At 48.2% G+C, this 26,201-nt stretch overlaps 1 protein-coding gene across 4 annotated transcripts in view; it reads left to right on the top strand.

The window, feature by feature from the left end:
* Window positions 1–26,201, top strand: part of TDRD12 (tudor domain containing 12) — a 3,388,409-nt gene that overhangs the window by 1,997,774 nt on the left and 1,364,434 nt on the right. For all 4 annotated transcript variants that reach the window (XM_078668261.1, XM_078668260.1, XM_078668262.1 and 1 more), the window contains one exon: window positions 21,434–21,625. In XM_078668261.1, coding sequence (XP_078524387.1) covers window positions 21,434–21,625 — 192 coding nt within the window. The remainder of the gene's footprint in view (window positions 1–21,433; window positions 21,626–26,201) is intronic.

A 26,201-nucleotide genomic window follows, 5' to 3' on the forward strand; every position in this document is an offset into this window, starting at 1 on the left:
GAAACAGGTGATTTCTTCACCGACTGGCCCACTTCCACGTCAGGTGCTCGAATCCGAGGACGATTCGGTGCATTTCATCGACGCTGACACAGGCAAACTGACCCTCTATAAGAGGAAGATAACTTCGGAGCCAGTGGACCCCTATGTCATCCCACTAAAGAAGAAGAGGGTGCCCCTTGACGCCTCAGGCCTCACGGAACCAATCCAGCCTCCTCCGAGACGGAGCCCTACTCCCTCCCCAGACCACTCTGAGGGTGAGGGGTATGATGAGGACGACCAGTACAATTTCCCAATCAATGAACCGGATGTGCAACCGGATTCATATGATGACACTGGTGACCAGAACACCCAAGGTGCGGGGCAGGACCCGCAGCCTTTTAATGCACGGGCATCCCCGACTGAGGATTCAGCAGGTTTTCATGCCCTACTCGAAAGGGCGGCAGCCAATCACGATGTGGACATGCATGCCGACCCTGTTGAGGAAGACTTCCTTTTCGACACTTTTTCGGTCTCTGAAAGGACAGTAAAGACACTGCCTATGCTTAAAGGAGTCCTCAAGCATGCTGGGGACATATTTAAGGAGCCTACGAGAGCGAGAGTGGTCAACCCTCGCATTGAAAAAAAGTACAGACCTGCACCTGCAGACCCCGCATACATTCGGGGACAATTGCCACTGGACTCTCTTGTGGTCGCCAATGCCAGGAAACGTGCCAACTCCCAGACTACGGGTGAAGCTCCTCCCCCGGATAAGGAATCCAAAGTGCTAGAGGCAGGGGGCAAAAGAGTAGCTGCACAGGCATCAAACTTTTGGCGCATCGCCAATACACAGGCGCTCTTGGCGCGTTATGATAGGGCGCACTACGACACCCTAGAACAGATTGTACAACACCTGCCTCCACAGTTCCAAGAGGGCACCAAACTGCTTATCGAGGAAGGGAAGCTAATCTCAAACGCAGCCATCAAGTGTGCACTTGACGCTGCGGACACAGCTGCTAGGGCTATCAACACTAGCGTTATGCTGAGACGACAAGCGTGGCTCCGCTTCTCAGGGTTTAAACCGGATATTCAAACGACAATTCTTAATCAGCCAGTCAATCCTGATAGTCTGTTTGGTCCGGATGTTGACACCACCCTAGAGAAAATAAAGAAAGACACAGAAACTGCTAAGTCTATGGGGGCCCTACAGTCACAGCAGTTTCGTGGCAGCAATTTTCGTCGCTCAGGTGCACGTGGAGTCACCAGAGGACAAATGGGTCAACAATCCCAGTTCACAAAAGGTGGGGCACAATCCTCGTTCACTAAACAGAACAAGGGAGGTTACAGGAATAACAGCAACAGAAGTCGCGGCAGAGGGAACAACAGCTCCCGCACCTCTACTCCCAGCAAACAGTGACTCTCTGTCACTGCCCCCCGACCACCTAACACCTGTCGGGGGGAGACTGCAGCAGTTCCTGCCCGTCTGGAGAAACATCACCACAGACAGGTGGGTGCGACAACTAGTCCAGCATGGTTATTGCCTAGAGTTGAAGTCCACTCCACCCAACATCCCGCCAAGGCAACGGCCTATGTCCGCAGAGCACTTGCTCTTATTGCAGCAGGAGGTAGTGGTGATGCTGCAAAAGGGAGCAATCGAGCTCGTGCCGGTGGGGGAGGAAGGCACAGGGGTATATTCCCTGTACTTCCTTATTCCAAAGAAGGACGGTTCTCTCAGGCCCATTCTAGATCTGCGTCCCCTCAACCTGTACATACTATCGGAACATTTCCACATGCTTACACTGCAACAGATTCTTCCCTTGCTAAACCAAGGAGACTTCTTAGCAACCTTAGACCTCAAGGATGCTTATTTCCACATTCCACTACACCCGTCACACAGGAAATACCTCAGGTTCACTATTCAAGGCAGGCACTACCAGTTCAAAGTCCTACCCTTCGGAGTCACAACAGCCCCGAGGGTGTTCACAAAGTGTCTGGCGACAGTAGCGGCGCACCTCAGGAGGCAGAACATCCATGTCTACCCCTACCTAGACGACTGGCTCGTGCAAGCCAAGTCAGAGCAACAGTGCGCCGCAGACATGTCGACTACAATTCACCTTCTTCACGATCTGGGTTTCTCCCTGAACTACCCAAAATCGCATCTTCAGCCGGCGCATGTCCGGCAGTTCCTAGGTGCAACGATCAACACCCTGACGGCAATGGCTCAGCCCAACCAAGTCAGGATAGACAGCATGCAGTCTCTGATCCAAAAGTTCAGGCAACAACACTCGCTTCCAGCGAGAGTGTTCATGCAGTTGATAGGCATGATGGCCTCCTGCATCTTCATAGTCCCTCACGCACGGCTACACATGCGCCCGCTCCAGGAGTGCTTAGCGAATCAGTGGACACAGGCTCGTGGGCAATTGACAGACCTAGTGTTGGTTACCAGTCGGGCATACGACTCTCTGCATTGGTGGACTCCACACAACCTTTGCAAGGGCCGACTGTTCCAAGAGCCTGTGCCGCAGATTGTCCTGACAACGGACGCATCTCTCCAGGGATGGGGAGCTCATGTGCTCACTTACACAGTGCAGGGACTCTGGACGACGCAGCAACAGAAGATGCACATCAACTATCTGGAACTGATGGCAATCTTCATGGCGCTCAAGTCCTTCATTGTACATCTGTGCAACAAAGTCGTGCTAGTCCGGACGGACAACATGACCGCGATGTACTACATTCAAAAGCAGGGAGGCACCCACTCGCCACAGCTGTCTCATCTGGCTCAGAGCATGTGGAAGTGGGCCATTCAGAGGAACATTTTCCTCATGGCAGAACACCTCCCAGGAAAGGACAATCAGATGGCGGATCTGCTCAGCAGATACAGCCATCAAATGCACGAGTGGGAGATACACCCATCTGTTCTCCACCCGTACTTCCAGCAGTGGGGTCATCCGGAGATAGACCTGTTTGCCACAGCAGAGAACGCAAAATGCCAACTCTTTGCCGCCAGGTTCCCTCACCCACTGTCGCAGGGGAATGCGATATGGATGAACTGGTCAGGCAAATTTGCGTACGCTTTTCCGCCAGCCCCTCTAATACCGCTGGTCGCAAGAAAGCTAAGGCAGCACAAGATGACTCTCATCCTAGTTGCTCCAACGTGGGCGCGCCAAGCATGGTACACCACGTTCCTCGAACTCTCAGTGGTGCCGCATCAAAGACTGCGTCTCACGCCCAGTCTTTTGACGCAGAACCATGGAGAAATTCAGCATCCAGATCCGCAACAGCTCAACCTGGCGATCTGGCTCCTGAGGTCCTAGAGTTTGGGTACCTTAACCTGCCTCCAGAATGCATGAGCATCATCAAGGAGGCGAGGAAACCAACTACTAGAGCATGCTATGCTGCAAAGTGGAAGCGTTTTGTCATCTACTGTACAGCCAATGACATCAACCCGCTTGATGCATCTATCCCCAACATCATCTGCTATCTGTTGCATCTTTACAAGTGCAATTTGGCGTACACTTCCATTCGGATACATCTATCCGCCATAGCGGCTTATCTTCAGAACAGGCAGCACCTCTCTGTCTTCAGAGTGCCCGCCATTAAAGCCTTCCTTGAAGGTCTGAAAAGAGTCATTCCCCCAAGGACACCGCCAGCTCCAGTGTGGAACCTCAATGTCGTCCTCACCAGACTGATGGGACCACCATTTGAGCCACTGCACTCGTGTGAACTCCAGTTCCTTACGTGGAAAGTAGCTTTCCTTATAGCTATTACGTCTCTGAGGCGTGTCAGTGAGCTGCAGGCGCTCACAATCCAAGAGCCATTCATTCAAATTCATCCAAATAGGGTAGTGCTACGCACTAACCCCAAATTCCTTCCGAAGGTGGTGTCACAGTTTCATCTAAACCAAACTATTGACTTACCAGCATTCTTTCAAAACCCGCAAACGGTGGCGGAAAGAATGCTCCATACCTTAGATGTACGGAGGGCGTTGATGTACTACATAGACAGAACACAACCCTTTAGAAAGTCAAAACAACTCTTTGTTGCCTTCGCACCACAACACAAAGGCAACCCAATTTCCAAGGCAGGGATAGCCAGGTGGATTGTTAAGTGCATCCAGATATGTTATCAAAAAGCCAAGCGCACTTTAACAATACCCCCCAGAGCGCACTCCACACGCAAACTGGGGGCATCCATGGCTTTCCTAGGGAACATTCCTTTAGAGGATATTTGCAGAGCAGCCACGTGGGTCACACCACATACCTTCACAAAACACTACTGTGTTGATGTGCATTCCAAGCAGCAAGCAGCTGTAGGACAGGCTGTTCTCAAGACACTTTTTCAGGTTTCTGCAGCTGGCACGGGCAACCGCCGCTGATGGAGGGACTGCTATGTATTCTATGCTAAGATATGAATTTAGCAGCCCACATGCCTCGAACTGAATATGCTACTTACCAGTATGCATCTGTTCTTGGCATGTAGGGCTGCTAACATTCATATCGCCCACCCTCCTCCCCGGTGCCTGTCGCAGCTGCAGATATACTATTGTATTTATTCATTAGCATGGACATCCTTTACACTTTTCACTCCATCTTCTGCCACAATGGCGAAAAACAATCTGGGGATGGAGCCGATGCCCATGCGCACTGTAGTCCAGGGGAGGAGCCACCTATCTCAGGATACTTCGAAGACTCTTCCAGGACAACAATGTGCAATCATCCGAGCCCAACACTAGGCGGCGATCTAATGCTAAGATATGAATGTTAGCAGCCCTACATGCCAAGAACAGATGCATACTGGTAAGTAGCATATTCAATATGTTCTTCCAAGAATAGGTTGATCCAAGCCCCATTACTTAAAAAGAAGGAATGTAGTTCCCAGTCTTGGTCACAGGTTGGACATCCCTCCTCGCAGAGGGATCAGCAAGCAGCGAGCTAAGGTTTCAGCATGTAGTGACCTCTCAATGTTCTTATCAAGAGGAATTGGCAAGCGGTGTAGTTTCAGAGAAACAAATCCTGCTTTGATGTGCACACAAATGTGTGTCAAAAGTCTTTGCTCAAAACCAAAGGCAGTTTAGGAAATGTGTACATGGTAAAAATGGCAGCATTTCTCCTCTGGCCTACTATACATGACACCCACTCCTCAGACAAAAGTTGACTAATAATCTATCTAAAAGTAAGAAAGCTACGGTAAATAGTGTCACATATGCATATGAAAAATGTGATCCTAAAATCTATATTAATATTAAGTGAAAAAGGAAATCAAACTGTTTAAAATCCAAAACACACAGAAAGTCATTATTAAAAAGGTAAAAAAATATAAAATGCTTAATAAAAATCACATTTAAAATCATTTTTACAATGGTGCAAACAGGGCGAATTAAAAAGTTCCCACCAAACAAAATAGCCAATTGTTTGTATTCCGAATGGTAGACTAAACATTTATGTTCCCAACAACCGCAGACAATGATCCTGGAAGCGCACCTCGAAGCAGGTTTATGGAGCAATGGTGTTCCAATCCAGCACCTACAGCAGCTGCCGAGGAAGTGATCGCAGCCAGTGGAAGATCTGCAGAACCAGAGCCAATTCACCAGGAGCTGTAGCGTTCCAGGAGGGCTCTTAAACTGTGGTCAGACGCAATGAAATGCACAGGGAACAGCAATACATATGGGCCTTTAAGGGGTCTACTGGTATATTTATGTCCGAAGTCTCAACCAATTACCTTCCCAGGTACAAGTCCAAAGCACACTCTTAAGTGCAAATCAGACAGCAGAATACGGGCTGCATGCAGTGAAGCCAAACAGGCCGAAATGATAAGAACCAATGGTCATTCAGTTCCTGAAGCAAAGGTGCGCCGAAGCAATGTACCACACAGCACAACAGCACATGTGGTAGTGCCAGCTCCATTTGGTCTTGAAATTGGACATTGTAGGAAAGTAGAATCTGCTTTTATGATTACCCCCAATTTTAAAATGCCAGCTAGCCATGTGTTGTTTAGACAGCCTGCGAATTGCTTGTCTTGACACTAAATATGGTTATTAATAAAGAAGTATATTTTCAGTTGTAATGTGACTTTTTTGTCTTTGTTCCCTTTTACTACCAGTCATGGATCATTTAGGCTGCCCTAGAACACAATTAAGTTATTTCTATTTCTATTTGCTCCTCAAAGTATGCTCAGACAAGTGATGACAATACAGCTTTAGGTTACTGCTTATTTGTGTACCGCCTGGTACATCAAACTCATGAGCTGGCAACCCCAATCATAAAACTTGGTTGCAAGATTAGCAAATTTATTTCCTCCACCCTGATCCCTGGTTGATGCCATAATAGTTTAACATATCTGAAACCCTACACTGCCGTCAATAACATGCTGAGCTACTATTAGTGTCTGGGAATGCACCTTGCATACAGACAACTCGCTTCTCATTCTTGCCCTTCAATTTCACGCTCACCTTGCACTTGTAGCGATCACAATACCCTCACACTGATCCCGATGCACTCACCATTCACCCACTTACCCTGCACTCAGTGATCACTCTGCACTCACAATGCACTTGCACTGTTCACCCTGTACCTCACCCTGCAGTCACACAAGCACACTACTCAACCTGCGCTCATGTGATACTTAACTTACCTGTCCCCCTCACATCTCAATCTGCAATCTCACTCAAATAAGCTCATCACTAACTATACATTTATTTGTCCCCCACTGCACTTACGCCCGCACCCAAATTCATATGGTCACCTCGCTCACCCTGCAGTCACTCCTCTTATCCTACTCTTACACTGTTGCATGGCTCACTGTGCACTCACATGGGCTCTCCTGCCACCCACACAGTGCAGAGGTTTAATGTGCATGCTACAAAGAACATGTACCAAGCAAATCACTGAACTGAGTGTGAGTAAACAATGAATAGTGCTATAAAAAAATTTTTTCCCAGAAAGGTGCTTTCGAGAGATGAGGTGCATCGTTGGTGAGTGATAGTGAGGAAATTGATGGAGAAGGAGGAAATGGGGGAGGGGGCTACAAAAAAAAGACTTTTGCATTGTGTGCGACCAGTGCTAGGGCCAGCCCTGGCTGGGAGTGTTAGCCCCCATCCAGAGTTTGGGTCTAGTTGCGAGCCTGTACACAAGTATGGGCATGTCGTGCCCCATCAATGTTTTTGCCCTAAATTACAAAAGGACACATTTACATGCACTGCAATCCAGTCTTTCAGGGGGCCCCTTGATAGAGTTTAAACACAAAAAGACCAGGATCCTAGGACCACGGAGATCCTAATTTTATCGTATCCCCTTATTATAGTCCACTTGAGGGTTTGTAGTATTCTACATAACCCTCATAGTACTCAATTCAGTAGTATATATATATATGTATACCATAAAAACCTTTTCCCACACTTTGTTGACAGTTTTTTAGACTCTTAAGGACTCATTAGCTAAACTCTTTCAATTATTTCTGTCCCAGTCATACATAGATATATGTGAAAAAATTTGAAAAGGGCGAGATGACTCCTCACGGGCGTACCACCAAGCGGGCCACTGATAGGTACTCACCAGATGAGCCCATTGTTATCATCATCGGCGGTCATAACGCCCAAACAAAGAAGTGTCCAAAGGAAAAAGTGAGTGATAAAGGTGCAAAATGTGAAGTGCAAAGATGTGTCACACCTCACAGCGTGGAAAAACAGGTTAAAATTGAAGGGATTCACTCAATAGACCACAACTTTATTCTTTTGCTCAGTGAACCCAGTCAAACTAAAAAAACAGTATAGGTTGCTATATATGCATACCACTGCTGGATGCCAACATGTTTCACTGCTTCAATGCTTTATGCAGATTCATCAGGGCCAAGCTTTTTTTGCCACAGCACCATATATTGGACACATCAATCTAAAAAACTGTCAACAAAATAAAATAAAACACATAGACACAATGTGTAATTATTCATTATTCACAAGCAGGTCTCTTTGTTAGATGTATAACTGGATAAACTATATTCTGTGTATATTTACCCTCTGTAAGCCACGGTGTAGCCTACCAGCTAAGAGGTTCGAGAGTAAAAACGAGTTTCCTTGCGTGAAGCCCTTTTAAGCAAGGCAGCGCTTCTATAGTCGCTTTAATCTGCAAGCACAAAAGGTGATTATCAGCCCCTCTACATGTATGCCTGTTACCAGCAAGTGGTTCTCATTCACAACACTTTGCCATGGCAAAACCGCCACATTCCAACCCCAGCATGTCACTCGATCTGAACATATACTGAGACGGGATTCAATTCGAACTCGCTGTCTGTGTGCCCCACTCACATCGTACTTCTCTTTTTTTTGTTTAAATATCCTTTATTAGTGGTACAGGAGAAGTAAAGCATGAATGGTACAATACATATATTATTACATCTCAAAGATGTCTGTCATGTATTCGGGGCATAGCACCCAATGCACTGGTTTTCTTGCTTCATACATCATGGCTACATTTTCCATCACAAACGTTTCAAACCATGTTCGTGTAACAAGGATATAAATTCCGAAATAAACATCAAGGGAAGGAGGGGAGGGTAGGAAACAGGGGACATGGAGGGAAAACCAGGAAAGGGTGGATATGGTCAGCTGATACTGGGGTAGGAGGTGTGCGTCTTTGTTCGGGGTGTGGTATCATGGGGAGCGTGTGTGACACTCAGGAGTGTCTAACGAAGTGGGCATGACCCGGGGGGTGAGAGCATGCCCGACACTACGGAGATCAGGCGTGCGGGGAAGGACGTGATGGTGGGGGTAACATCAGATGTGTCCGCGTGGAGTGTGCGCAGTGGATGCATCGTCGGCGCTGTCCGGGTGGATGATTCCTGTTGTGGTTTGTGTGAGAAGGCGTTCCTTGCGGAAGGAGGTGAGCATTGTGTCCCAGAGTTGCGCAATTGGGAACTGACGGAGGCCTGCCGTTTCCTCGTTATGGAGGGCGGTGCTTTCCGCTTTTGCCCAAGTGTCTAGGGATGTGAGCCAGTGGTCTGGTAACGGTGAGGTAGCTCTCTTCCTGTGAGGAGGGCAAGGTCCCAGAATCGAGAGGGGGCTTTGTTTAACGTAGTTCGCTTATACAGGCCTAGTAGGCATGCCTCCCATGTGCGCGGGATCGTCATGCCTGTGCATTTGTCCAGTGTCGTAAGTATCGCCCCCCAGCATGTCTGAATCCGTGGGCACTGCCAGAGCATGTGTAGTAAGTCTGCCTCTTCCAGCGCACATCTCGGGCATTTGGCCGCCGCTCCTGGGAAATAGCGATTAATCTTATTGGGTGAGAGGTACGCTCTATGTAGTATGTAGAACTGTATCAGTTTAAAGCGCGCGTTCCGTGGCACGTGTCTGGGGCCCAATAGGATCATTTTCCACTCCTTATCTGTCCATTCCCTCCCTCTGTCTGTGGCCCAGTGGTCACGCAGTGGTTGCAGCGAATGTTGTGTGTGTGACAATAGTGCTTGGTGTAGCCAGTGCACCACGTGTGTGCCATCACCCATGACATGTAGGCTCTGTATCAATTGGTGCGTCGGCAGTTCATCAGTGATGTTGCCCCACCGCTGTGTGTATGCGAAAAGTATCGAGGCGTGCTGTAAAAATTGACCCGTCGGGAGACCTGTGTCTGCCGCTAGCGTTGCAAATGGTATCAGGACACCATCAGCATATAGGTCTGCCATAGTGTCTACCCCAGTGCGCGTCCAAGGTTCCAGCGCTGTTTCTGTGACTATAGAGGTGGACTTGGGGGTGCCCAGGAGTGGTAGCGCCGGGGCATATGGCTTGGTCGCCCTCGTGAGCCGTAGGCTTCTGACATAGCAACGTATCGCCACGGCGACGTGTAACTGATTGGATTTCCTTGGGCATGTCAGGGGGTGGAATAGTGTATGTAGCTGCGTGGGGGAATACATGTCCGTATTCGTAGCAGTGTCTCCCAGGTGGTTGCCCGCCAGCCAGGCGGTGACCCATTGTAGCTGGGCTGCCAGATAATAAAGTTTGAGGTTCGGTACCGCGAGGCCTCCCTCATCGACTGGGGCATATAGTTTCTGGAGGGCTACTCTAGGCCGGCCCGTGTTCCATATCAGGTCTCTAACCATGGAGGCTAGTTCTCTAAAGGTGCGCGCCTGTACGTACACTGGCAGGTTGGCGAAGTAGTATAAGAGTCTGGGGAGTACAATCATTTTTGTCAGTGTCACTCTACTCGGGACATTGAGTGGTAGGGATTTCCAAAAGGCAATCTGGGATTTTATAGACGTGATGGCACGCGTCAGGTTTCCATCTAGTACAGCTTGTGGTGTCCTGTGGATGTACACTCCTAGGTATTTGAACGTCGTGTGGTGCCACGGCAGCCTTTCCCCATTGATCGTGACTCCGGGGTCAGGGATGTCAGGGTTGAACGAGTATGCACCAGATTTGGCCCAATTAACCTTGAGGCCTGACATGGACTCGAAGGATTGAAAGATCTCCGAGAGGCGTCGAGGTATGCGGGTGAGGTCCCTGATGTATAAAAGGAGATCGTCCGCATATAGCGAGACCGCGTGTATGCCGTCCGCGAGCAGGATCCCCCAATGTATGCCCTCTGCGCGCAGTAGTGCAGCAAGGGGTTCAATGGCTAATGAGAACAGTAGCGGGGATAGCGGGCAGCCCTGCCTGGTGCCGCGTTGCACTCTAATGGCGTCAGAGAGTAGCCCGCCCGTGCGGACACGCACCACCGGGCGTCTATATAGCAACCCCACTAGTTCAATAAAGTCATCCCCGAGGTCGAATCTGCGCAGCACTGCCAGCAAATAGGGCCATTCGAGCGAATCGAATGCCTTCTCCAGGTCCAGGACTAGACATCCCGACCTGGGCCAGTCTTGCATTGCATACTGTTGTACCCTGAATAATCTACGGATGTTTTGGGAGGTGCATCTGGAGGGTACAAAGCCGTTCTGGTCATTGTGTATCAAGCCGGGTACCAGTCCTGCCAGTCGTCGGGCTAGAGTCGAGGCCAGTATCTTGTAATCAGTGTTTAGCAGCGCTAGGGGCCTATATGAGCCGAGTAGCGTTTCATCTCTACCTGGCTTTAGGAGGGACACTAATGTTGCTTCATTCATGGACTGGGGTAGGTCTAAGTCTTCCAGTGCCGCAGCAAACACCCTCAAGAGCTCTGGAGTTAGGATGTCAGAGCATGCTTTATAGTACTCCGCGGGCAACCCATCAGGGCCAGGCGCCTTGCCGTTCGAGAGGGCAAAGATGGCGTCGCGGAGTTCCTCGGCAATCAACGGCGACCCCAGGTCCTCTCGTTGATCATCTGTTAGGGTAGGCAGCATAATGTCTTCCAAGTACGTGGCTATTACCGATGGTGCGGTCAGCAGTCGGGATTTGTACAGCGCGCTGTAATGAGCCACAAAGGCCTCGTGTATCCGCGCCTGTGTGTATACCACCGGGCCTTCCAACGATTGCACCGCTGCCACCGGCGTGACACGTTGTTCGCGCTGGATCAGCCACACCAACAACTTGCCTGGCTTGTCGCCAGAGTGGTGAGTGCGGGCTGCGTGGGCCTTGTAATTGACATTTTTCAATCTGTCAATCAGGGTATCATGCTCTGCCCGTGTTTGTATTAACTCCGCGGTGGGGCCAGCGGTTGCAGACTGCTCCAATCGTAGCAGGTCAGATTCGATGCATCTGAGATCCGCCTCTAAGTGTCGCCGGGAGTGTGCTTGGGTGCCTAGACATTGGCCCCTGAGGACCACCTTGAACGCGTCCCATTCAATCTGAGGTGTTGATGCCGAGCCCGTGTTGTCTTCAAAATATTGTGCCGTCTGTGTGCTGATGGAACCCCTGAACGTGGCGTCTAGCAGGAGATCGGGTTGCAACCGCCATGTGGGTATTGGTGGTCGAGGGCGATCCCACCGCAGGTCTAGGAGGTGTGGGTTGTGGTCGGAGTGTGTGCGTCCCATGTAACATGTGTCCGTGACAATGGGCAAGAGTTCACTAGAGACCATGAAGCGATCAAGGCGGACATGCAGGGTGTGCGCCCCCGAGTAATATTAGTAGACCCTGGAGTTTGGGTTGCGAGAGCGCCATGCATCCTGCAAGCCCCATTGTATGGACCACGCCTGTAACGCCTTCGTGGTGGCCTGAGCTTGTGAGTTGGGTAATGTAGGATGAGAACGGTCAAGTGTTAAGTCTAGCGAACTATTGTAGTCCCCGCCAATGACCCATGGGACCCCGTGCCAGGGGGCTAGTGTGCGTGACAAGCCTGTGAGAAAATCCGCTAACCCCGTGTTAGGCGCATAAATCGAAGTGATTACCATTGGGTTACCATCTAATTTGCCGTGAATAGCCACGTATCTGCCCTCGGGGTCTATGTGTACATCTTGTGTGGTCCAAGGGATGCCCGGCCTGACCCATACCAGCGTACCTCGGGCGTATGATGAGAACCCTGTAGCATAAAGTTGTCCGCGCCACCTGCGTCGCAGCGTAGCAATTTCAGTGTTGTTAAGGTGGGTTTCCTGTAGGAGGGCAATTTGAATATGGTGGCGTTTGAGGTATGAGTAGATTTGGTAGCGTCGGGATGGTGTGTGTATACCTCTCACATTCCATGTGCATATCTTAAAGGGGAACATTATAGCAATTGAGCCAAACCTCCCGCCCGTCTCTGCCACCACCCCTCAATACATGCCCGTTCATCATCATGAAATCGGTCCCCGCCACCCCATAAGCATTTGACGTGGCACTCCAGTGCTTTGTGACCATGGGAGGGGGAAAAAACAACTTGCAAAATACCAAAAGGTCGGATGCGAAACGTGCTCCCGTCCATACTCTCTAGGAGAGCAACAATGTTCAAGTCTAAGGGGGTGGTTGTGCTACATGCACAGGTTCAGACGGATTATGTCAATTTATTTGTGAAGTGAAGGCTTATTGCCTTCCCGGGGGGGCGTTTCAGTCTATGCCGCCCTCGTATTGGATGAACCCATCACACATATGCGTAAGATGCCATACATTACGTGTTCCAGTCGGGTCATCACCAGGCAAGGCAGAGTGACTCCGTAGCTGTGCTTCGTCAAGCGTGGGTTCTCATCGCCAGTGCTTGGAGTCAGCACCATCGATGTAACCCTTGGTGGATGTGTCCCATGGGCGTAGTACGGAAGACGAGGGGGTTAGTCCGCCATTGCGCACAGGGTTCATTGTAGTCATGGTGGCGTTGGCCCGCCGTGATGGTCACTTGTATACGTGTCCGCGGGGTGTTGCATCCGGCGCCTGCTCAGCTGATGTAGTCTGCCGTTTGGGGGGTGACATCAGGTCGGACATCCGATGTCGGGGAGTCTGGCACTCCATAGATTGCTTCATCGTCGCTCTGGAGGCCTTGTGTGCCGCCGCTTGCCACCTCGCTCTGCTCAGGGGAGCCGCTGAGTTCCATGACGAGGCGGAGGGCATCTTGCTGCTCCCGCCGTCTGGCATCTGCAGGAGGGGAAGGCCGGGTCGCCGCATGTGTGTTCGGTTGAGAATTCCGGCGGGGCCGTCGTCGCCGTCTATGATTGCCGGATTGTCGTCGTGACGCAGGGCCTGTCGCCGTTCTGGGTTCCGTGTCGACTCCGCTGTCTAGCCAGGATTCCACTTCCATGGGGTCCGTGAAGAAGTGAGTCCGTTCACCCGCCACAACTCTCAGCTTCGCAGGAAAGAGAAGGGAGTACTTGAGGCCCACCTGTCTCTGTCGTTTCTTCACTGCGAGGAAGTCATGTCACTGCCGCTGGACCTGTATGGTGTAGTCCGAAAAAAACATCACCGATGCGTTCTCTATTCGGATCTCCTGGAGCTTGCGGGTCTCTCGGAGTATGGTGTCTCTGTCGCGATAGTTCATTATGCGGATTAGCATGGGCCGTGGGTTGGAGCCCGTCGCCAGAGGTTTGGTGGGGACCCTGTGAGCCCGTTCAATCACGAAGTGTGGGGAGAGTGATCCTTCCGGCAGGAGGCCTTGTAGCCACTGCTCCATGTGGACTTCTGGGGACCTCCCTTCCCATTTCTCCGGAACCCCGACCAAGCGCACGTTGTTCCTGCGGGTCCTGCCTTCCGCGTCTTCAGCTCTGTCTTCCAAGAACTCCACCCTGTTCAGCAAGTCCTGGATGTGTTTATGCGACTGGTCCGCACGGGGTTGAAGCGTCTGCATCGTGTCTTCCAAGGTGGTGGTGCGTTCCGCCAGCTTTTTGTGGTCCGCTCTTAGGTGCGTGAGATCGATGACTACGCTGTCGATTTTGGTGGCCAGGGAGGTGCGGGTTAGGCTCAGTGACTCCTCAAGTCTCTCCATTGCTGCCAGCATAGTGTCCAGTTTGGCCGCCATCTGGTCCGAGTCGGTGTGTTTCCCGGTTTTATCCATCTTGGCCTTCTGGTTAGCGTTGCTGGAGCCAGTTCTCGTTTTGGGCCCGTTAGACATCTGCGTCACTCCCGCGGGCTCAGCCAAGCAGTCCACGTCGTCCTCAGGAGGCCGGTTCGTGCAGTCAGCAGTCCAGCCGCTGGACAGGCGTGCGATGTATAATGTGTGTGGACCCCGTGGTGACACGACCCCCGGCTGTGGTCCGCGGCGTCTTGCGCTTGGCGGGCCGGTATGATCTGGCCAGTGCGTGGTGGAGGGCAAGTGTGTGCCTCAGTGTGGAGGGTCATTCACTGCTGCAGGCCATGGGGGATCTCAGCGGCACATCCAAGGCGCACGTGGTCACGCAGTCGTTTTTGGGGTTGGGCCGGGGGCGAAACCACGGTCTTACCGGCACTTGCCGCCACGTGGGCTCGCCTCACGGATCTTGTCGCCAGGTCTTCGTGGTGGCCCTGCCGCGTTGCCGGCGTTTACCTTACGAGGGAGTGAGGCGGCTGGGCTGCAATGCGTCCTTGTGGCCGGTAGGTCGGGCCGCACCAGCCGCCGCTCGGTCGCGTGTGGTAGGGTGGCGTCGCTCTGTTCCGCGAGGCTGTACCGCCAGCGTGGTGCCTTGGTGATCAATAGACCGCTTGTATAGCCACTGTGTAGAGCAGTTCAGGTGTGGCAGGTCGAGTTCGCGCCCTCCTGGCGTTTCGCGGCCTTTGCGTCTGCCGGGCCGAGCTCTGGGCCTGTGTCCTCGGCTGGAGCCGCGGTCTGTCCTGCGCACCTCCCGAGGTAGGGAGCGAGGGAGGCGGCAGCAGCCCGGCGAATGCTCGGGTGTACCAATTTTTCCCAAAGTCGGCCAGCAGGCCGGCGGCGATGTCCGGTGTTGGCGCTGGTGATTTTCGCCGTCCACAGGCGGCGATTGCACGGATAAGTGCCCCGGGAAGGCAAGCCTGGCGCGGAGCTTCACTCCAAGGCGGCCATTCCCGTTGCATGCGTAGCCACGCCCCCATCGTACTTCTCTTAAACTAACTTTGTGCCAGGTTCTCTCATAATCCGCCCACAAAGACAATCAGTCACCGCGGTCCCTCTCCTTCCCGCCCTGGCAACACGGAGCGTGCTGTCTCCCTCTGCACATTGTTCTTGCTGCTTCCTTCGTTTAAGTTCCTACTAACTCGGCTCCTCGCGTAATCTCGCGCGAACGGGTCCGCCATTTTGAATTGGGATACAGATATAGTTAGCTTATAATCCCAATTGCGGAGTGAACCATCTTTCTTTGGGAAGTATTGGTTCTTAATACAAACCTAGCCCCATAACTTTATCAATATCTATGGAGATACAGTACTTACAACTCACAAAGTTTTTAGGGGTTAGATCACACACTTGGATTTTAGAGTACCTCATTTTACATGATATCAAAAAGAAAGGGTAAAATCCTTTTTATAACACCAACTAGTTTTCACGTATTTTGTAACAATGTGTAAATGTTACTGACAAACGTCCTAAATTGTCATTCAACACCTATTGTACGATGTCAGTTATGGTGATTACATGTTGTAGTGGTTACATGTTCCTATGTTATTCGATTGACACTGGGTGTAATGATAGCCACTGGTTCTGCAGTTCTGAGCCAAGGAGCAGTTCTAATATTACTCATTGACAACATTATTGATTTAGGCCACAATCACACTGCAACTGTGTTATTTAATGAATACTTTCAATAGCATCAACCAATATCAAAAAGAACCACTAGTTCTGAGGTTCTGAGCCAGATGACAGTGGAAATTAACTCCTTTTGTTCCACTCAATAAGTTCATTCAGCCCCACTTGGTCAGTTTTCTCATTGAATATCCAGCGGGCCTCCTTAGAGAAAAGAATTTTTTCAATATTCAGTCCTTTTACTGTTTCCAGTACTACCCACGTAAAGTCATGTTTGGTAGTATGGCACGGGCTGCTGCCACCAGCGTCGCGTCTTGGGGGATACAGGAATATAGGTGGTTAATCAAGGATCATTTGTCAGATACTACCGAGATACTAAATATGATTACTGACATGAAATTCGATGGTGAGGCTGAATTTCTGGTCACCTTAGATATATTCCTGTATCCCCCAAGAAGCGACGCTGGTGGCAGCAGCCCGTGCCTTGGGGGCCCAGGACTGGTTCTATGACGTTCCACAGAGCTTTGTTATACAGTGCGTTGAAATAGCATTGACTCGTAACTATTTCTGTTATGAGGACCAACTGTATTTACAGATAACAGGGACATCCATAGGCGCAACGATGGTGCCTAGCGTTTATTTACGTAGGCCAATTTGAAGAACATGTGGTGGACCATCCCTCTAATCCCCTTCCAGAGGCACCTTCGCCTCTGGAGGAGGTATATTGATGATGTGCTTTGCATTTGGACAGGCAGTGAGGAGGATTTATTGGCCCTTTTAAACTGGCTTAATATTCAGGATGTGAGCCTCAGGTTTACATGGACTTATAGTCGTAACAAGGCTGTGTATTTAGACCTTGACATCGATGTGGTAGGGGACTCCCTCCAGACTAGTGTCCACCAGAAGCCTACTGATAGAAATTCTCTGTTACGGTACGACTCATACCACCCAAGAGCCCTGAGGGACAATTTGCCTGTGGGACAATTTTTGAGCTACCGGAGGAACTGTTCTTCTACTGAGGGGTATATTGAACAATCTCAACAGTTGGAAAAGAAGCTACAGGAGAGACACTATCCTAATAAGATCATTAGGAATGCTAGAAAAAGGGCTTTAAATACACAGAGGAGTGCCCTTCTAGAAATGAATGACAGACTAAAACAGGAATGTGTACCAGTAGTGATGACGTACGATCCTCTGAGCACGAAAATACGACAATCTATACGGAAACATTGGGCACTGTTATCCAATAACAACTCCAACATCCCCCCCCCCCCCCGATTTGCTTTTAAACGATCCAGCAATCTTAAGGACAAACTGATCCATACTCGGGGACGCCCCATATGTGAAAACAGGGACAGCACACTCCCAAAAGGCCACTTTCCGTGTGGCACGTGTTCGGTCTGCTCGCTAACAAAAAAGACCACGAGCGTTACACTGGTTTCTGGACGGGATTGGTTCCTCTCGCGATTCAGCAACTGCAACACCACAAATGTGGTATATAGGTTACATTGTGAGTGTGGCCTATTTTATATAGGCCTCACGACTAGAAAGGTCAAAATAAGAATTCAGGTACATGTAAGCACTATAAGAGCAGGTAAATTGAAAACCAAGCTAGTGCAACATTGCCATACTACCAAACATGACTTTACGTGGGTAGTACTGGAAACAGTAAAAGGACTGAATATTGAAAAAATTATTTTCTCTAAGGAGGCCCGCTGGATATTCAATGAGAAAACTGACCAAGTGGGGCTGAATGAACTTATTGAGTGGAACAAACTGAGTTAATTTCCACTGTCCTCTGGCTCAGAACCTCAGAACTAGTGGTTCTTTTTGATTTTGGTTGATGCTTTTGAAAGTATTCATTAAATAACACAGTTACAGTGTGATTGTGGCCTAAATCAATAATGTTGTCAATGAGTAATATTAGAACTGCTCCTTGGCTCAGAACTGCAGAACGAGTTGCTATCATTACACCCAGTGTCAATCGAATAACATAGGAACATGTAACCATTACAACATGTAATCACCATAACTGACATCGTACAATAGGTGTTGAATGACAATTTAGGACGTTTGTCAGTAACATTTACACATTGTTACAAAATACGTGAAAACTAGTTGGTGTTATAAAAAGGATTTTACCCTTTCTTATTGATGAGATCATGTAAAATGAGATACTCTAAAATCCAAGTGTGTGATCTAACCCCTAAAAACTTAGTGAGTTGTAAGTACTGTATCTCCATAGATATCGATAAAGTTATGGGGCTAGGTTTGTATTAAGAACAAATACTTCCCAAAGAAAGATGGTTCATTCCGCAATTGGGATTATAAGCTAACTATATCTGTATCCCAATTCAAAATGGCGGACTCGTTCACGCGAGGAGCCACGTTAGTTGGAACTTAAACGAAGGAAGCAGCGAGAACAGTGTGCAGAGGGAGATAACACGTTCCGTGTTGCCAGGGCGGTAAGGAGAGGGACCGCGGTGACTGATTGTCTTTGTGGGCCGATTATGAGAGAACCTGGCACAAAGTTAGTTTAAGAGAAGTACGATGTGAGTGGGGCACACAGACTTAGAACAAAGCGAGTTGGAATTGAATCCCGTCTCAGTATATGTTTAGATCGAGTGACATGCTGGGGTCGGAATGTGGCGGTGTCGCCATGGCAAAGTGTTGTGAATGAGAACCACTTGCTGGGAACAGGCATACATGTAGAGGGGCTGATAATCACCTTTTGTGCTTGCAGATTAAAGCGACTATAGAAGCGCTGCCTTGCTTGAAAGGGCTTCACGCAAGGAAACTCATTTTTACTCTTGAACCTCTTAACTGGTAGGCTACACCGTGGCTTTCAGAGGGTAAATATACACAGAATATAGTTTATCCAGTTATATATCTAACAAAGAGACCTGCTTGTGAATAATGAATAATTACACATTGTGTCTGTGTTTTATTTTATTTTGTTGACAGTTTTTTAGATTGATGTGTCCAATATATGGTGCTGTGGCAAAAAAAGCTTGGCCCTGATGAATCTGCATAAAGCATTGAAGCAGTGAAACATGTTGGCATCCATCAGTGGTATGCATATATAGCAACCTATACTGTTTTTTAGTTTGACTGGGTTCACTGAGCAAAAGAATAAAGTTGTGGTCTATTGAGTGAATCCCTTCAATTTTAACCTGTTTTTCCACACTGTGAGGTGTGGCGCATCTTTGCACTTCACATTTTGCACCTTTATCACTCCCTTTTTCCTTTGGACACTTCTTTGTTTGGGCGTTATGACCGCCGATGATAACAATGGGCTCATCTGGTGAGTACCTATCAGTGGCCCGCTTGGTGGTACGCCCGTGAGGGGTCATCTCGCCCTTTTCACATTTTTTCACATATATCTATGTATGACTGGGACTGAAATAATTGAAAGAGTTTAGCTAATGAGTCCTTAAGAGTCTAAAAATCTGTCAACAAAGTGTGGGAAAAGGTTTTTATGGTATATATATATATATATATATATATATATATATATATATATATATATATATATATACTACTGAATTGAGTACTATAAGGGTTATGTAGAATACTACAAACCCTCAAGTGGACTATATATAATAAGGGGATACGATAGAATTAGGATCTCCGTAGTCCTAGGATCCTGGTCTTTTTGTGTTTAAACTCTTTGAGGCGAGGGCTGCCAGGGTTCCTTACCCCTCTGTAGCTCCATTGTGAATGTGTGGCCCCTTGATAGAGACAGCTCTGTTTTGCCCTGATGGCCTGGAATAATTCCTAAACAGATTCTTGTAAATACCGTTTTGTTTCATTTCTTTTTAATGTGATTGATGTGAGAGACTCTATTACTGTTTGCAGAGAAATGTGTTTGTTTCATGCAACAACCATAAAAAAGTTTATTTTAGATCCAAGTTGGTCCTCACATATGAGAAATTGGAGGCTATTACAGATATTATTCACTGTAAAATTAGTGGGCTGCTGCTTTGTTACAACAGTGACAACAAATGACTATCTCTGAATGTTAGATGTAAACGCTTTTAGAATTTCGACCATAGTGCCTGTGCACCGTTAGTAGCCTGGCTAAAGAGAACATGGCAGAGCTGAAAGTAAATCATTTAAACTCAAAGCTGTACTGAGCAGGGGCCCCCAAAATAGTTTTGGCGGAGGGCACCCAAAATCCTTAACATGTTGCTGCCACCACAAAGTCTGTCAGACAACATTGCTCTGAAGTAAAATAGACAATATCATTAATTTATTATTAGTTCTATAGTTTTTTAAACATAAGCCCGACGTGTCCTAAACTTCCACTGCTTCAGGCAAGCAACTTATCGTACCACTAAGTAATTCTGAATTAGGTGTTCGGTCAGCACCCTCTCTGTGGACTTTCAACTTTGTCTTCGGATTCATAACTGGTTGGTGGGCAACTATCCCATTATGATGCTGCCTAAAACGTTTGTTAATGATTCCTGGATAAGATTTGTTTCTCGTGTACCAGCTCTGAGCTACGGAGTGCTCGAAAATTCTGACAACACTGTCTCCCTTACAGTCCCTGTTTTGGCTGAAAATGTCTGCAGAATATTCAGCTTTGAGAGAAACTGCTATCAAAACTCTCTTGCCTTTCAGCTCGTCCTATTTATGTGAGATTGAGTTCTCAGCACTTGGGTTATTAAAGACTAATTGCTATCAAAACTCTCTTGCCTTTCAGCTCGTCCTATTTATATGAGATTGAGTTCTCAGCACTTGGGTTATTAAAGACTAAGTACCGTTCAAGACTGGATGTGGAGCACAACCTGAGGAGGGCAGTAGCAAAAATCCATCCACTCTTTGACCATCTCAGTGGCAAAAAACAGCCACACCTGTCACATTTACGTTGGTAGTGTTTTTATCAATCTATGTCATGTGTAAAATAAAGTATCCTAGTAAAAAGCATTTTGCGCACATTTCATCTTGGAAAATTGTGTTTTGAGCTGTGTAATAAGCCTCTGTCATTTCACTACACCCACTCACAAACCTGCAGTTTACTAAACACACTTATTATGTTGAAGATTATTTGCCAGATTCGGCCCGGAATATGCATGTGGCGGTCGATTATGTAGTGTACCAGATACCAGAAATATCTGTCAGGTGGTGGGGGGGCCCAACATCTTTAAATATTCAGCTAGGGGGGTTGAACCTACAAGAGTTTGAAGACCTGGGTCCTCGGGTCAGAATTATTCATCCAGTGGTCAGTGGCAAGGCAAAGCAACACTTGGGCTGATCCAAGATGTGATTGAAACTATCTCAAACCAGTAGAGGAAGGGGGATTAAACAGAAAGGCCAATGGGGGCTGACTCACACCCCACTGTTTGTATATTGGAAAGTGTAGGTCTCGCTGTCAAGCCAGAAATAAATAAGCTCACATTAAAAGGTATTGATGGTAAGTGACATATTTCAGGTTAATAACGCAAACACTTAGTATACCTTTTTTATTTCAGATGTTCAAAATTTTGGAAGTATACAATAAAGCTATTCACGCTGAGGATCATGAAAATGCACCACAGCAAATTGTTGCAGTTGGAACTCGATGGATGAAAGCATTAGATGATGTTGCCCGAGATTACATGACTGATCCTCACGTTGTGATTACCAGCATGGAAGAAGCTGCTTTTTATGGGAATGTTCAACAGGTGCATATTTTTACGAAATTGATGGATGTTTTCTAAACGTTTGTTTAGGCAGCAATGAAAAACTTTGTTGAGATGGTATCTCAGAAAGGCAGTGTTTTAATCAATCTCACATCTTCTATTCACAGTTAGATTGGGAAACTAGATTGGAGATAGACTGGAAATCTTTGTTTTTCTAAATTTAGAATCATTCTAAATTGTTTCATTCCTTCCCGCACTTCACTTTTGAATCGATTCCAGGACCAGACATAACTGGGTGACAGTAATTCAATATAGAAGGTTTAAACCAGCCTGCTTCATTTGCACATATCTTTTCACTCATGTATTAAATTCCTGTAGTAATAATTTAGTGACCTAGAGTAGGGCAGCTGGAATTATGCTACAACGGGAGGTACAAATTATGCAGCAGGGTTGAATAAATTATGCGCCATGGAAAGGTAAATTATGCTGTATAATCCAGCACATTTTACGACAGCATTACTGCATTATTTTCTCTTTTTAATGCATTTTAACACTGTCAGGGCAAAGGTTCAAGCTCATTAGTAACAGTTCAACTCTCAAATACAGCAATACACAACTGAAAGGTGACCAGTCTCCTTTTACAAAAAACTGTCCTTTGCTTAGCAACAAGTGTAACTGTTTTGAGTCATTGTTAATCTATTTGACTTAGAAACAACATTTCTTTTCTTAGTCACACGTGCAAATAATGTGGCAAGTGATGAATTATATGGCAAATGCATAATTATGCAGAAAATGTGCTGACGCAGAATCGCATAATTTCAGTAGCACTTCGGGTCCATAGAATGGGTTGCATGTTGTTTTTTTTATATTTATTTTTATTGAAAAATTTTGGAAAACAAACAGCAAGGCAATAAAAACCACATTACATACAGTACAGATTCTGTGTCGGGGAAGGAAAAACAATTCAAAGAAATCGGCAATCAAAGTAAGAGAGGAGGGGGGGAGGGCAGTACAATGGTAAAGCAAGTATAGAACAACAAGTGGAACGTGGGGCTAGGGGGAAGATGGGACGTCAGGGGTATCTTCGACAGGCGGTGTACATATATCTCCACGATAGACATTCCAGGCTCCCCATATTCTGCCCCATTTTCGAGGTCGGCCCCGGGCCAAGTACACAGTCTTATCTCTAAACATACACCAGTCCATGTTTTCTTTCCATGCCGAGACTGTGGGCGGTCTCGGGGACCCCCATAATTGAGCAATATCCCTCTTGGCAATCATGGCTCCCAGGGTCACCCACTGATTTTGCGCTACATTATGGTCAGTAGGCTCCCACACATTCAATAAACAGCGTCTCGCCTCCGGCAAGAGGGCGATCCCGGTCACTTCATTCATTACCTCATGCACTCCTTTCCAGAAAACTGCGACCTCACAACACTCCCAAATAATATGGAGGGAAGTCCCTACATGCCCACATCCTCGCTTACACAGACCATCATCAGAAAAACCCATATGGACAAGACGAGGGCCCGTGAAATAAACCCTATGCAGGATCTTCAATTGTACTAACCGGAGACGAGCTGGGATTGCGACCTCCCTTGTAGAGGAGATCACAGATTGCCAGTCCTCGTCATCCAGTTCAAGACCGTCCCGTGTCCACAAGTCTCGAAGATGTAATTGGAGTTCTCTTCCAGGGAATCCTCATCAATAGTCATAAGCATTAGAATATTCCTGCCCATGTGGGGGGCCCCGGAAACACTATATTATATGTGCCCCACATATATATATACACTCATATATAATATATACATATATATATATATATATATATATATATATATATATATATATATATATAAAAACATGCAATAGCAGCCAAATAAAAACAGAGCTGAAATATGCTGTAAAGAATTTCCACCATACATGAGTTATAAGCATTATAAACATGAGAAAGTCGTCAAAGAAACGGCGTTCGGCGTCGAGGACCAAGACCGCTCCGCCGTCGACAGGGAAAAGTCGATCGGCTTCGAGGAGGCAGTCTCCGTCGGTGTCTCGTCAGCTCTTGGCGTCGAGGGTGCCCAATACCCCTCCGCCGTCGTCGCACAGACATTCGACGTCGAGGCAGAAAACTCCGTCAACGACAGGACATCGTCGTTCGACGTCAAAAGAAAGACTCCCGTCGACGACTGGACATCGTCGTTCGACGTCGAGAAAAAGACTTCCGTCGACGACTGGGCATCGTCGTTCGACGTCGAGAGAGAGAACTCCGTCGGCGGCTGATCATCACCGCTCGATGTCGAGAGACAATACATCCTCGCAAAGACAAGATTGTTTGATCCGCCGACTCCCCGAAAGCACTCGACGACGAGGGAAGATCGCTCGACGTCGAGGTGTTCAGATGTGGTTATGGTAACTGAGTCAGCCTTCCGTCATTCCACTTCAAGGTCCTCTGGCTCCTCAACTGCTTCTTCGAAGTCCAGAAGTCCGGTGCGCAAATCACCTGAGCGTCGGACAGACCCATGGGCGGATAAAGTCAGACTGTCACCTAGATGGTACAGATCTTTGGACCATTGGAGAGATTCTGGGGCTGCAAAACGTATGCAGGACTATGCCAGCTCACAGCACAGGTCTCCTCTTCAGGATCTGGTAGAGGAGATGGACAAGCATAGTCCTCCCAGGCGTAAATCTCCTGTGAGAACACCAACCAGATCTCCCAGAAGGCCCCGATCTCCCAGAAAAGAACCGGAGGATCGAGTCAGGTCTCGCTCTCCTAGACGGGAAGAGCGTTCGAAGAGATCAAAAGAGAGGAGGCACAGTGTTCACCATAGACGTCGACGAACTCCGTCTACTTCATCTGCCTTTTCTACCAAGTCCTCCAAGAGGGACTACTCCCCTACGTTGACGGACAGTCCTACGTTCAGATCCTCCCCAGTGGATGACATTGGCACGTATCTGGATGTCTTGCAAAGAGGAGCTCAGAAGCTGAACATTGAAATGTCTGTCCCTCAGGTTACAATGACAGTCATTTTTGAGACTTTACACAAAAAAGCGATCTCCCGTCCTCTACTTCCATTAGTCCCGGGGATTATGGATCCTGTCAAGGAGGTATTCCTAACTCCGGCGGCTATCAGAGCGGTGCCAGCCCGCATTCAGAAGAAATACAAACCGGCCTCTTCTGACCCGGTTTTTGTAAGATCTGACCCTCCAGCAGACTCTGTAATTGTGGCAGCAGCGAGGAAGACACACGCAGTTGCCGGTTCTTCTTCAGTCCCACCAGACAAGGACAGCAAGACTCAAGACTCCTGGGGTCGCAAAGTTTGCAACTCAGCTGCTTCGACTCTTAAGGTTTCTAGTGCGGCTGTGCTTCTGGGTCGATACGACAGAGCCTTATGGGACTCTATGGAAAGGTTCAAAGCCAAGCTGCCTAAAGAAGACCAGCAGGATTTTGAAGAGACCGTGACTGAAGGATGTCTGGTGGCGAATCAGATGATAAGCACGGCTGCGGATGGTGCTGTCCTTGCGGCGCATTCCTATTCACATGGGGTTTGTGCCAGGAGGTCGGCATGGTTGCGCCTTACAGGCCTTAAGCCGGATGCTCAGCATCGCATCCTTAATCTCCCCTTTTCGGGTTCCGCTCTCTTCGGGGAGCATGCTGACGAGGAAATGACCCGAATGAAGACGGAGCTGGACACAGTGAAAGCGGTGGGCTTGGAGAAGAAGAAAGAATTCAAGCGCCGCTTCAAGACCAACAGGGGGAGAGGGGCTCAACAGAGGGTTCAAACCCCTCAGTGGTCCCAAAATAAGAGCCAAGGGAAACCCCAGTTTCGAGGTAAACCTGGCAGAGGTAGAGGAGGTCATCAACAATCCTCGAACACCACAAGAGGAGGGAAAGCCTGAGCAGTGGCTTCCTCTGGCGCCGTTACCCACTCCAGTGGGAGGAAGTGCTTCACAACACCTGGCAGAGTGGGTCAGCATCACAAAGGATCAGTGGGTGCTGAATATACTGCGCAATGGATACAAACTACGTTTCCGTGCGCCGCCAAAGAACATCCCTCCAAAGAGCGCTTACCCTCACCAACTAAGCTTGCTCCGAAGAGAGGTAAAAGTCTTACTACAAAAAAGAGCGATAGAGGAGGTTCCTCTCGCTCAAAGAGGAAAGGGAGTTTACTCCAGGTACTTTCTTGTCCCCAAAAAAGATCAGGAGGACAAGTTCAGACCAATACTCGATCTACGACTTCTGAACAAGGTCATCATCAGAGAAAAGTTCTGCATGTTGGCACTTCACCAAATATGCCCACATCTTCAAGTCGGGGATTGGATGTGTTCGGTGGACCTGCAAGATGCGTACTTTCACATCCCTATTGCTCTACAACATCGCAAGTACTTGAGGTTTGTCGTAGGGAACAAACACTATCAGTACACAGTGCTACCCTTCGGTCTCAAGTCCGCACCACGAGTCTTCACCAAATGCATGGCAGTGGTGGCGGCTTTTCTTCACAAGAAGGGGCTCTTCATCTACCCATACCTGGATGACTGGCTCCTAAAAGGTCCATCTCCAGTGCAGGTAAAACACGATCTACATCTGTGTCTACTCCAGTTGCGCAGGCTCGGCCTCCAT

The sequence above is a fragment of the Lissotriton helveticus genome, chromosome 12, assembly GCF_964261635.1.
Source record: "Lissotriton helveticus chromosome 12, aLisHel1.1, whole genome shotgun sequence".
In the NCBI taxonomy this organism is placed as follows: Eukaryota; Metazoa; Chordata; class Amphibia; order Caudata; family Salamandridae; genus Lissotriton; species Lissotriton helveticus.